The sequence below is a fragment of the Solea solea genome, chromosome 2, assembly GCF_958295425.1.
Source record: "Solea solea chromosome 2, fSolSol10.1, whole genome shotgun sequence".
NCBI lineage: Eukaryota > Metazoa > Chordata > Actinopteri > Pleuronectiformes > Soleidae > Solea > Solea solea.
Genome location: NC_081135.1, coordinates 25171617 through 25185811, shown reverse-complemented (window position 1 = coordinate 25185811; position 14195 = coordinate 25171617). Strand labels below are relative to the sequence as shown.

General features: G+C 41.0%; 1 protein-coding gene across 2 annotated transcripts; it reads right to left on the bottom strand.

The window, feature by feature from the left end:
• Positions 1-3793: 3793 nt before the first annotated feature.
• Positions 3794-13662, bottom strand: arsh (arylsulfatase H). 2 transcript variants are annotated; one of them, XM_058652278.1, is made up of 11 exons: positions 13564-13662; positions 12166-12321; positions 11819-11940; positions 11588-11710; positions 9208-9410; positions 8002-8222; positions 7684-7820; positions 7309-7446; positions 7042-7201; positions 5887-6008; positions 3794-5111 (listed from the first exon to the last, which is right to left on the bottom strand). In XM_058652278.1, exons 1-11 carry the CDS (start codon positions 13566-13568, stop codon positions 4723-4725), a joined length of 1776 nt encoding a protein of 591 aa, XP_058508261.1. In that variant the 5' UTR covers positions 13569-13662; the 3' UTR covers positions 3794-4722. The 2 variants fall into 2 exon arrangements, with proteins under 2 accessions (XP_058508261.1, XP_058508268.1); XM_058652285.1 differs by lacking the exon at positions 13564-13662 and having other exon boundaries at positions 12182-12319.
• Between the last annotated feature and the right edge of the window lie 533 nt (positions 13663-14195).

Sequence of the window (14195 nt, the reverse complement as noted above, 5' to 3'; positions counted from 1 at the left end):
TCATAGTGAGGACCCTCATAGACCAAATGCATTCCCTATCCCCTTACCCTAAACTTAACCATCACAACTAAATCCCTAACCCTAACCGAAACCCAATTCTAACCCTAACCCTAACCCTAAAACCAGGTCTTAACCCTGACAAAGCCATTTAAAGATGTGACGACTGCAACAAATGGTTTTATGATTGCTGGTTCTCACAAAGCCACAGATACAAGAACACACACATAGTCTTGACAACCCAGTGCAAATGCCCTGATCCTTTACGTTGCGCCCTGTGTGGGGTAATTTTGACAATATGTCATGCAACAGAGACACACTGACATTGTGCTACACTGAAAACACGTATATACAAAGATAACATGGTCTGGTACTGTACTGTGGCACCCCCCCCCCCCCCCCGTGCTATAAGTCTCTGGGATAAGAAAAAAGACCTACATTTAGACACGATGGCAGAGTGCTGACATGAAAAGATTGAGAAAAGTGAAAAGTAAAAAAGTTTCCCAGCAGAGACAACATCTCATCCCCTGGAGCCAATATCACACACAGCAACAACTCAGCCCAATGCTGCTGAAGACGCACACACATATAATCTCACCAAAGTAAAATGTAAATCTGGTCCTGCAGCGCTGATATTCTATGATACAAACAAACATGCGGGTACAATTGCAAATGATTGTTCTACGTCCTTATAAGGACACACAGATTTGTTTCTATGCATTACAGCGGCTATTAATTCATTCATCTACAAACCTGACATGGGCTCGCTCTGCTGATCTATTTCTCACTCTCTCCATCATACACATTTTCCATGCTCCCCCTAACGTAATAGGATTGTAATGGTGTGTAAGTGTTTCTTTGGCCCAGTAATCTATTGTGGTAGGTGAGACGAGACCACATCTGAATAAAACAGAACACAGCGGCGGGCAGATGACAAACCACAGAGGCTTTCTGCTGCTTTCTGTTCTCCCTATAAAGAGAGCAAGTTATTATGAATGGCCAGATGCTCAGCACTGACTGGTGGAGCAACACTGGTGCTCTTCTTGGACGAGTTGGTCAAGAAAAGAATTTGACAGTAAAAAGTGCAGAATTAGCGTTGCAGTTTCAAGCCTCAGACCAAACACTATCCGTATTCTAGTAAAACAAAGCTAAATGCAAATTGGTGAAGTATTCCTGTAATAAATCATTTTAACAAGCAGTAAATTGTAAATAACTGCCAGATATTGAAAGTTATTCTGGAAAAATGGGCAAAAGCACTTTGTCACAGGACATTTTCTGGCACTTTTAGGGTTAAAATAAGCAAAAAAAAAGAAGTCCAGTCGGACATTTTGAGGCTTAGGTGTTCAAGGGTTAAAATACTGCAATGTATGTTTTATTCAGCTCCTGACTCATGTAGCCCCCGGGTGTTTCTGACCCAATGAAGACAATGTAAGCTTTAATTTTGAGGAAGTAATAAAAGGCATATAATGAGTTGTGGGGGCAGAGAGCGTGCCGTGTCGGGCATGGGCTGTGGACTCTGATGATTTGTGACAGCTTCACCACAGAGGTCAGTTGGGGTTTGAAGAAAACCTCAGCCAAACAGAACATGGCCACTGACAGGTCACAGAGAATCTCCCTTGGTTGAAAAGTTAACTAGTGAATTAAAACAATTGTACTATATTTTAGGAAATATACATAGTGTTTTACTTTGGGAGACTTGGATGAAAAATCAATATCACTTCCATATCTGTATATAATGTTGCCTTCAACTGGAAAACGAGGAAACAGCTATCACAGGCGTCTCTCAAGCTCTGTAATCAACATGATTTATCCAAAAAATATCTGTCTTATTAAAGCAATTTCTTAACTCGCTCGAGCTGCGTGCTAAGCTGTAGACTAATTGCATCCCAGTTCAAACTGTGGCCCACTTGATGCACAGACGGGACGTTTTTATCGTCTCATTTAACTCTCAAATCATGAAGGGACTTTGCCACCATGTTGAATTATTCCTTAACCAGAAGGTTATGAAGCTCGAGCGCTCACTCCTCTTCTACTGCTTTATGCCGGCTGACATAGGGCGAAAAGGTTATGAAGCTGTCATCAGTGATCAGGAATTTCAGTATTGTTTGTTTTTGACTGATCAGTATCAGAACTGGCTATTTCATTCAGACTTCAATCGTTGAACATGACAGACCTTTTCTAGTTTTGACATTGTTGGCTAATCTAAAAAAAAAAAAAAAAAAGGGAGTACGAGCGAATTACAAAGATGGAAAACAGATTTTCCACAACAAAGATATTCTGCCACATGTTCTTTTTAAAAATGTTCTCTAGTCTATAATAACCTCTATTCTTAGCATCATCCAGTGAGACACAAACCCCAAACACCAATGGCTATTAGCGTTTGTGTATTTGAGATGCTAAATGCAGTAGAGCTATTTCTGGTGTAGCTCTCTCGTCTCTTCAAGTTGTGTGTGTGTGTGTGTGTGTGTGTTGATGCGTGTCAGAGTGAGGGGAGTAAATATGCTTTATGGCGTCTCCTGAAACACTGACCTTTTCAGAAATCTACCGATCAGTTCAAAAACGACATGATATACAATGTGCACACGCGTGTTTGTGCATGTACGCACTTGTGCACACGTATGTTTCTATGCGGCCATGTGTGCACGCTACATGTGTGTGCGTGTGACATGATATACAGCCAACAACGTTCTCTCCCAACAGCCATCATTAACTCTGATGTACAGCCAAATGTCGTTATGTACAGTCGACTGCATGATTTACGGTTTGAGGTATAATGGAGAGTCTGGTGTGATGAACTTGCTGAGTGTTTGATGTACGGGCCTCTGCTGGAGGGAGAGAAGTAAATACTAAGACTATGATGGGAACGATTACAATATGGACGGCGACGACGAGCACGATGTTGAAATTTCCCTCCTCGCTTGCAGATGTGAGTGGACTTTCTGGAGGGGGAGGACAACAAGGACGACGAGGAGGAGTGGAAGAAAGCAGTTTGAAGAGATGGAGGAAGAGGAAAGAGAGGACGGGTGGAAGGAAAGCAATTACAGCCTGCCACTGTAGCAAACTTTGATGTTTTGACAACCAGCCACTGCTGGAGGAAGTCAGACTAAGTACTGATGGTGATAACAATGAGTGATGATGATGGCACAGATGATGGAGGAGTTCACACAGTCTTCAAAGTATTTTATTACTGAAGATGTGTGAAACTGCAGGATGTCCTTGTAGTCAAAGTAGGACTCGCAGCCTGCCTCACCGTCACTCAGCAGTGCTGCTCTGCAGCTGATCATAAGCGCTGATCTTTTTGAAGGGCAAGCGCAAAGATAAAAGGCATTACTATGTAAACAAAGTGACAGATGAATAACAGGGGGGGGGGGGGGGGGGAATAATAATGGGTGTATATTGTGTTAATACTCAGGAGGAAGGAATAACTGAAGGTGGAACAAGACTTGGAACAGGTGGAACAAGACAAACTAGAATGCACCGAGGGGTGAAATGTATGCCATCACAAAAAATAATGTTACAGTGATACCTGTTAAGTACTGCCATTAAGATGGTACTTTTGCACATAAGAATATGCATAATATACTTATTTAGCACTGCACACATTCAAAATGAAACCACACAGCCTAAAATGACAGAACAGGAGCATGCTGCATCTAACGGTCTGACTCTGCCCCCTAATGGCCTTCACAAGGACTTGTGGATTCATGATTTCTTTATTGTCATGGACCATGTACCAAAAAAGACTGCAACATTATTACCATACCTGACTGAATTCAAGTGAAACGTAGCCAACCGGTCCAAAGTAACCTCTTTATTCTGTTTATTTCAAGCATCATCAAGTTCCCTTGTAAAAAAAGAAAGAAAAAAAGCACTGAACTGATCCTTCATTTAATAACGAAACATACAAAAATAAGTTCTGAAGTTCTACTTCAGGCACTGAAAGGCTTTTTAAGAGCTTTATCCAACAACAATGACTTCAATTAAGACCTATGTCAAGTCGAAGTCAGGATGAAGGAGTATCTTTCAAAAAGGAAATGAATTCATTCCCATTTCAAGCTTGAGTGTCCGTTGAAACCATCTGTTACTTTCAAGCCAACACTCATTAAATGCACAAGTCCTCATAATTAAACATAAGAAGAAGTAGCAGATTAGTAAAGATTAAACGTTTCCCGCCGCCAAGCCAAGTGAACGGTGATACATTCTGATCAGACGATCAAAGCATTTCCCTCTCAAACAAACACAACTTTTAAAGAGCAACAGAAGTGATTCAATAAATTCATTAAATAAATGAATAATTAACAACTGGACCAGCCTGCAGAGACCCTGTTCTCTGTAGTGAGTAGACACTGTGCAGCACACGCACTGTTTAACCGTCATTCGATTATTGATTATGGTCAGCAGTATTAAAATTGATATTCATTTTGCATTGCATCATTTTAGGATTTCACTTAGTTTCCCCTTTTGAAAATGTGTTCTTTTTTGGTGTCTCAATGCAAGTTGTGTCCTGTTGAAAATCTTTTTTCCAGGATATTTTTCACATCACATCTTTAAGATGCTTAAAAATGTGGAAGAACCAGAAAGCACCCTGAGGCATCACAGTCGCTGCATTATATTGCTCATGAAAAAGGTGACCCTTATTATTCTAATTATTATAATATACTTTTTCCTGCATGTTTTAAAGCGTTAAGTAGAAAAGTTTCAATCTCTAAAAGGAGTATTTTTCCCTTAACTATGTGACGTTTCCTCTTTGCAGCCACAGAATGGAAAGGTCCCACAGCAGGGCTGGAGCCAAGGTTTCCACAGAATCTTCTCCCAAGTCATCTGACTTTGAACACTGTGTGCCGATGACTGAGGATCATGTTTGTGTGTAAGGGTACCTCTATGTCTTTCTACAGCTTTGGCAGTCTGATCAAGGATTTCGGCATATCTCGACTCAGTGTCGGGGGTTAGTGGGCGAGACTCTGAGGGGTCGTGGAAAATGTCATATAGCAGCGGTGGATCGTGGTGTGTCACATGTTCCCCGTGACATAGACAGACTTTACCATCATAGCATCCCCCGGCTCCCGGTGGAGAAAAGTTGGGGGTGAAAAAGTGTACCTTGAAGATGGAGTCACCTGGATGAAAATACACACCAGGGATCAGGATATTTTTTCCCCAGTACAGGCCATTATAAATTGTCATAACATGGATGAAAGAAACGTTGAAACAGCAGTTGTGCATTCACCATGTTTACCAGCTCAATCAGCGGAATGAAATCTGGCCTATAATCTAAATGAATCTCTTCAATAAATCTTTTTTTTTTTTACTTACAATAACACATCCAAGCATTTTGTCATGTTGGTTTTTAATTGAGTTTGATAAAATGTGTTGAGGTCTCCAATCGTTAAGCATAGAATAGAATAGTAGAATAAATGATCAGACCAAATTGGCAGAAATACAGCACGTAACAAATTTATTAGACCACCTGTCATTTCAAAAACTTGTTAAAAATGTTAAAGTTATTTCTTTGGCACATAACAAACTGAATTCACCTTTTTATATGCAAATTTGAGCATAACATTGAAGCACTAAAACTCATTTTTCTGTTCAGGAATGCAAGTAAATAACTATAATTTGACATCCTAATCAAGACACAATAATATGTTTCTGTTTTTTGTAAAACAGTAACAATAATAATTATATTTTAGCATTAAAAATATCATTTTGGTTAAAGGGCTTCTACATAGCTGTTTATTACCCGTTACATAAAAAATGAAACTGCCAATGCTGTGAATTTCGAGCAGCTGTGGCAGAAACCTTACATTGGGTGGTGGTCTAATAAACTTGTTAAGCACTGTATTGGTCTGCCAGATGATTTGGAACATGTCTGTGTCAAATGTGTGAACTTACTGCCTGGTGGGTGCCAGCGAACTGCGTTCAGGTACACGCCGCAGTAGTGAAACATGAATTCATGATCGGATCTCTGTACTTTGCCCTCCAACAGCGGCATGAGGTTATAGCCGTCTGAATGTCTGTGGGGGAAAAAGGACAATAAAATGAGAGAGAGGAGGCGGAGGGTGAAGTTTAATTAGGTTAAACACTTAATGCAGAGGAGATACTAGACGTTTGACCTTTGGCGCTATGTAATAGAATATTTCACAATCAATATCAATCTTTGCTCACCTTGACTCAGGATTTCAGACAGAAACTGTTCTTAAACTACAAAAGGCCTTTGACAAAGAAAGAGATCAAACCAAAGTCAATATTGACGTGGACCTGGTCTTTTTTCTCCCGAGTGTGATCACAAGATTGGTAAAAAAATAATCTTACTCATCTCTTTCTATGTGAGTGAGAAGTTGTACTGCAGTAAAACACATCATGCAGTGCTATTGTGGGCTAACGTTTATAGCTGGAAGTGCAGTGCTTCTCCTGCAGTTGTAAATGAAGTTGCAATACGTCTCGTTGCATGTTCAGTTGGTGCTTTCATCGGGCTTAGCGACGTGTTGCCAAAGGGAGACCAGCGATGTAGCAGAGGAGGCATTTGCTCTGGTCTGAGATGCTGATCCAGAGCTTTTACATTACATTACATCACATTACATGTCATTTAGCAGACGCTTTTATCCAAAGCGACTTACAGTGGAATTGAGTACAATCAGCCAGAGCTGATGCATATTGTACATAAACAAGTAACAATAAAATAAGTATCAAATATCTTTTTGCCTCAAAGAGCAGCACACACATTTGAATCATATTTACAGTAGCATTATCTGTCAGTGCTTGCCAAGTTAACCTCCTCCAAAGCAAGGAACGTTTGTTTAGAGATAATGTGTACTCCTGCATCCACACTGTAATCATCTGGCTACAAAACACTAACATCGTCATGCTCAAGTTAGAGGTAATTGTACGGTCTCCCCCCCACTCAGTATTGTGGTTTGCCGTACAAGTGTATTTATTAAGTGCTGTCTGGAAGCTTTTTTTCTTCAACAACAGTGGAAACAATTTAGACATGAAGCCCAAAAACACAAACACACACACACAACAATAATCCACATCACAAGTCTGTACCTGTCTGGTTGTGTGTCCTCGGCTAAATACTTGAGTGTAGGGTAGAGGTCCATGAGACTGGTGGGTTCATCTACGACTCTCCCAGCTGCAAGTCTGCCAGGCCAGCGGAAAATACCAGGTACTCTTATCCCACCCTCCCAGCCCCCCATAGCCTTCCCACCTAAAGATCATATAGGAATTACAACACAAATGCCCTTTTTTTGTAGTAAAAGCATTGAAAATTACACATTTAAAAAGAATATCAGGGACACACATGACTGTATCTACCTTTGTAGATGCCGTTCCATCCTCCTTTCTGGCCCACGACTGAGTTTGCATCCTCGAGGTGTCCACCATGGTCTGATGTAAAGTACATCAGAGTATTGTTGGCGAGGCCAAGGGAGTCCACCGTCTCTGTCAACTTACCTAGCAAATACAGTTGGAGACATTTGGTCAGATCAAATTAAATAAGATAATTAACCTCAAACTAGTTTCACTCATATGCTCCAACAACAGCCCAGAATAAAAACAAACACACAAACAAACAGGGCCTTTTGTGTTTTAACTGACAGCCACTGCAGGTTGGGGAGAAGTACTCAGTTGCAATCTCCGTCCTCATCACTGGATGGCAACCTATCCTCTGCACTGAACCTTTAAACTCACCTATGAACCAGTCCATTTCTTCTAGGTTGTCCCCATAGCAACCATGGCGACTTTTGCCTGCAAACGCAGGGGTTTTGAAGAGTGGTATGTGGACATGGACTAATGAGAAGAGGAGGAGGAACGGACGATCACTATTCCTGAGGAGGAAGATTAGAAGCGCTCTCATCAGACATACAGTAAGTGCATCATTTACTTAACATTCAGTCAATTTAAATCCATAAATGCTGCTTTTAATTATTGTTCGATGCAAACATCAGGCTAAATCAAACTGTTTTGTTTTAAAGCAATAAAGCTGGTGTTTTGGTGGATGATTCCTACCTCCTTATAAAGTTTTGTGCTTCTCCCAGCAGCCTCTGGGGCAGTGTATCTACCGTCATTGGCTGTTCAATAACATCCTGGTTCCTCATGATGATGCAGTTCCAGGTCGGCAAGAGTTTAAAAGGCACGTACCAAACAGCAGTTGCTGCAAAACTAAAAAAGAAAAGTGCTACCAGGAGCTTCTGGCTGACTTCAAGGAGGCCACACAGATGGACACACACCTGAAATGACATCACGCATGCACACACAAATGAAACCTATTACAGTTATCACAGGTATCCAGACAACTAGTATTCTGTGATGTTACTTCTATACTTAAAACGAGAAAAAACACACACCCCTCAACATACTGTATAATCCTGTCTTTTCATTGGTGATAGTGAAATATCAGGACTGTACCACGCTATTACTGCTAATTATTTTTCTTTTGAAGTCAAACATGGACACACACGAGTGCTCAGTCTCAATCTAAGTCGCACATACATACATTTTAAAGTAAAGGCATGTTATGGTTCATGTCATTTCGTGTCTCCTCACATCACAGTTCACAGGACCACACGGGAATGTCTGGTTATAGTTCACATAAAAACTCAAAAGCATTAAACATGATCGTATACTAATGAACACATTCAACATAAATTGTAAAAAGGCTCCTCCAGTTGATTAGGCAAGGTTTAATTAAAGTTAAGGTTACAGTAAATCATGTTTTGCCAGATGACATCACAAATGATTACCTAAGCAGTTACTTACCTTCATCAAGTGAAACAATTGCTACATTGTGTTTGTTGCAGTAAATTTAGATCTGAACAGTTTATTAGTCCGTCTCCCTGAAAGCCACTCTAAGTTGTTGTGGTTCTTTATTTCCCAATTAATTTATTTTTTCTCTCCGTCCAGTTTTCAAGGTTTCTAGTTCCCATTAGTCTTATTTACCATTGCCAGGTCCAAAGCAAATTTAGTTTTGGCATTGTTTTGCATTGCCCTGAAGCGGGTTTTGCAATTGTAGCCCGTGTTCCAAGTTGTTGTTTTTCTTTCAACACTGTGATTCATTTCTAAGTGATTACACATTAGTTATGTTGCTGAAGGGTGAACACTGCACAAACACTTTGTTTTCTCACTCATTTCCTGCTTGACATCTGACAACTCCGATGCGTCTCTCTGTCTTTCCTACTTCCACTGTATTTATTTTCTCTTATCTCATTATCTTACCAGTGTGAAAAGTCCAACTCCAAGAATAGTTGCCATAAACTGCAGCGTGCTCTGGAGGTCAGCCAAGACATCACTCCCCTCTCCTGGCACACAGTCATTGAACAGGGTAAACGGCAGGCCGTAGAAGTAGCTGAAGCCATGCTGGTTTGGATGATGACAGTGATCCCCTCTGTGTTCACAGTTCACACCCAAGTGCCACTTACCTGCGGAGACAGAAGCCCCTTTTACACAGTCTGTCCCAGGCAGGAATGTGAGTACAATCATCCCATCTGTGAAACGGGTTTGCTCCACATCATTGGTCATTAGTATACATTTGAAGAGTGAAGCAGAAATAAACTTTTTATTGACTAGAGTGCTTCTCAAACTTTTTTATAGCACGTACCACCTGAGAACATATTGAGCTCTCGGAGTAACACCATTATCGCCGATGTTAAAATGCAGTGGTGTAAATAGGTCGAGCAAAGTCAGCTACGGACTTTTCAAAGGAGGCAGATGTATTCCCAGTAAGCTCTCCACCTAATGGACAGCATATTGATGGAGAAATTCAAGATATCCATATAGACACATAAGCCCCATTTCAGGCCTGGTATTAATCTGTCCACAGTGATCCAATCATGGCCAGAAAAATCTAGTACAGCTGTTCACACAGTGGTGTGACCACATATGATCGAGTCTAGGATTCCCTGCCCTTTAGTCACATACGCACTCATGTCATCACTGTTTTGCAAGAACAGAATTGTGTTTCTAACTAGGGCACCGACGATGAATCGAAATGAGTCGTCAACTAAGAACGACAACAGAAAAAGAAAGAGACAGAGAAATCTTTAAAACTCAATATCTGCGATTTAGAAAACACCGACATTTTTTTCGACATTTTCTGACAAAGAAAACAACATGTTTTTTAGACAACAGTAAGTGTTTCCTTTATCTCGCTAACCAGTTTCGGCATGTATCTTCCGCCTTCCTCAGAACTGTCACCCGACGGTGACGTGCCTCATCTCGTCAAATCTGACAGGAAGATTTATCTTATAAGGCACGTCACCACCTAACTTCAGAAGAAACTGGTTAACAAGGTAAAGGAAAACTTACTGTTGTCTAAAAAAACTAACCAAAGAACAAAGAAAACAATAGACAGATTAAATAAAAATACATGTTAGTTGCAGCCGTACTTTCAACAAGTCTGCCGTCAGCGCGTGTGACGCTGTGAGTGTGTGTATGTGCGTGAGAGAAAAGAGACGTGAGGCTTGAGTGAATCAACACTCCCGTCGCTCATAAAAAAGAGTTGTTTTTACTATTAGAAAAACAAAATAATAAGGAGATCAACTTTAATATTGGGACAGTTGCTGCAAATGAACTTACGTACGAGTGCTGACTGAAGTAAAAATAACTGCGAAACTAGCCCTGGTCAGATGTCATCAGCTGAAAAAGGTGGTCTCTAATCTGTCCTGAGGACAGACTGTGTTCATGCAGCTCAGGAATGTGCAGTAAAATGCATCCTCATACCACCTCTGAATGTGGTTCCTGTGATCAGATCCGAGGAACGCACTGAAGACACATTAGGAACATTCAGTCCTGCACTTCGCTTAGTCTGGCTATGATCAGATCACCGAGGACAGATGCCTCTGGGCTGGAGGCTTGGAGGCAAAGCAAATATTTGCCATGAGAACAAATTAGCAGTCAGCACACACACACATCACCAGGGCACATGAGCAGTGATGAGTTGTTTCAAACAGCAGAGATACAGTGTTTCATAGCAAATATTGTTTCACTTCCACTTTGACTGAATAGATTTTCTCTTTGTTGCAAATTTAACAGTATTGCCGAAGCGACAAACACACTATTCTTCTGTAGGCAAACCTTATGAAAAGAATCTGGTTTTGTCCAGGTACAAACGTGGGGGTTCTTTGTGATCAGCCACAAGTAGAAAGCTGTGTCACATGAATTGAGATTTAAAGGGTTAAACACTGTTTTTTGGGTGTTACCACCGAGAGCCAATCGAAATGTATTTGATCTTCCCCTTTCTTGTGCAAAACAGTGCACGTGTGTGTGTGTGTGTGTGTGTGTGCGCACCAAATGCAGAACCATATGTATGTTGGGCGCTGCCAATGCTTCTAACGTGTGAAAACAATGCTCTCTGACTCTGTAATTGCTTCCTCATGTACAATGTTTTATCATCCCTTTTGAAAGGCAAGCCGAGTACAAACCCACACTCCACTCCACACTACACTCGGCTGTGATGTCACTGTGTACAGCTGAAACAAGTTGGATCTGACCTGCCCAAAATGTCCATAATTGTATTTTCTCTCATGCCTGGGAAAGGGGTCAGAGGAAATTCTACAATGAGGGTCAGGACGTGAAAGCTCACATTACATTATCTCACCCACTAGGCCAGTGGTGTATCCTTGTTGTTGCAGCCTCTTAGCAAATGTGGTCTCACTTTCTGGAAGTCCCCCTGAACCTCCAAGGAACAGCAACACCTGCACACGGCCAGTGCTTCCCATTCCTACTCAACAGACACACATGCAAAAACAGTGTATTAATGAATGCAGGTTCTACTGCGTTAACATGCAAATATGACCAGGATGAGTCTTCCAGAGGGTGTTTAGATTACCTGAGCGGAGTGCATAACGCCCCGTCATGAAAGCAGCGCGGCTCGGACTGCACAGAGGAGCAGCGGAAATGTGCTGAGTCAGCTTCACCCCTTCAGATGCCAGTCGGTCTATATTTGGAGTCCTTCGAGGACAGAGAAGGTGTAACCTTATTTTTTTCTGTTATTAGTTTTGTCATTCACACCCATTCACTCACACTTCCATACAGCACATTTTTCTATTACTGTCATCTTTCATACACATTCAAACACTGCCTTGGGGGTTAAGTGTCTTGCCCAAGGACACATGGGTACGTAGACTAGTGGAGCAGGGAATGGAACCCACAAACACAACCAGATCTATGACTTACCTGATGGTATCATTACCATAGCAGCCTATATCACCAATACCCAGGTCATCTACCATCATCAGGACAAAGTTGGGCTTCCTGTTCTCCTCCTCCCCTGTGACATCATTTCCTGCAGCCAGGAGCAGGCAGAAAAGAAGTGGTGCCACCAGAGGGGACCTTGAAGTCAAAGAATAAACATGATTTTGATTTAAGTTGACTTACAGGGGAATTAAGAAACCATCTAGTGATGAAATGATTCAATCGACTCAGTTGTCAAATAAGACAGCATTTTTTGGATATTGTGATGTGTTATTATTGTTCCATCTTCTGTCACAGTGGCAATACTATTCAGATATTCATTTCCATCCACAGTTAAAAACCCATGGCATTCTTCTCCTTTTGCATTTAACTTCAGAAGAGGTAGGTCTTTAAAAAAAGAAAGAAGCTTTTTAAGAATTGACATCACACATCCTCAGAATACAATCTAATCTGAAGTAGCTCTCAAATTCAAATGTATTTTCACTCAATGAACGTTTATGTGTTCAGTACAGACACAAAACTATGGTTTGGTCGTTATCTTTAAAGCACATGCTCTTTGTCTCTCATTAAAAGGTCCAGTGTTTAAGAAATAATGACATATCTAATGGTGCGACTGCAGATGCTAACTGAGGATTCTGCTCACTTCTCCCAATGATGGTCCTCGTATTTTAGAAAGGATATAAACACTCACAACTCCCTCCACTCTTCTACCCTCCATCTTCATTTATTTATTTAAGCTTTAGGGTTTTTAGTGAGCTGTTCTGTTTGCCCTGTAAACTTCCACTTCAAAAATGGAAATGCACGCTCTGGCTGGTTTGCTTGGTACAAACATTATTATGGATCATTTTCATGCCAATAAACTTTCCTAAATGTTACACACTGGACCTCCAATCATTTATCAATTGCTGCTGCTTCAAAACATAAATAATTGCTTTTTTTATATGCAGATTTACATGTGACCTAAATTCTTTTTAAATCTTCCTTCCTTCCAATGAAGAAACAAACATTACAGCACAGACCTTTGCCTGCAACAACATAAATAAGTGACCTTTGTTATATGCAGACTGATGCGACAGTAAACTGAGACACTTTGCACCGATTTATCTTTAAATATAACAACAACGTCCACCCAGCTAACAATATGGGAACGTTAACTATTCGTTGGCAAGGTTCCCCCCCACCCCTAGGTTCTCATGTGGTTGCCACGGAAAGTTTTCCTAACGTTCCCCTACAGTTAGTTTTTGGTTAGCCTAGTTAACTGCAGTTTAAAAGAACCGGGGTGTTACTAGGCAACCGTCAGGACCGCGACGTCATGTAGCTCTCTGTCGGTATTTGTAGTTAATTCAGAATTAACTGTCGTAATATATGAAGTGGACTCACCTCATCTCTGCAACGCTTTTGACTCATATACTCTACGACAGCTGTCACTTCCCGATTTAAACGACAGCGACCCGGGAGACTTGACTGACGCTTGTGGCGTGACGGAAGTGACGTAAACCTGGAAAAATGACACCATTTTGCCACAGAAACGCAAAGAGCAGTGCCCCTGGCGTGACGGAAGACTGCTTTCCCCTAAAGTGCATCAAAATTGATACTTTGGAGAGTTGCTTAAACGAATATATTATTATACGAGACATTATTAGTTGTATACATATTGTAGCAGTTGTGAAAATAAAGTTGTTTTTGTTTATCTCCATGGTGATGACAAATAGATGAAGTGAATTGTGTCATTCCTGTGTGACTGCATCAGTGCAACACCAAGAGCCAGCTGGCAGCCAGGTACTGCCTGTAGTCTAGACAGCTACCTGATCCAGGTCTGCCTAGAGGTCTAATATCAATATTGACTCAGTCATTGTAAATGCTGGTCTTCCTTTCGCGCCATTCTCCTCATATTTCTATTTCAAAGAACTTTGAAACAGAAGAACACGTGTGGATTTCAGTCTCAGTGTATTTATAAATCAATTCTTCCTTCACTTAAGCTGTGTGAAAAATACAATCATTTTATTCCACTT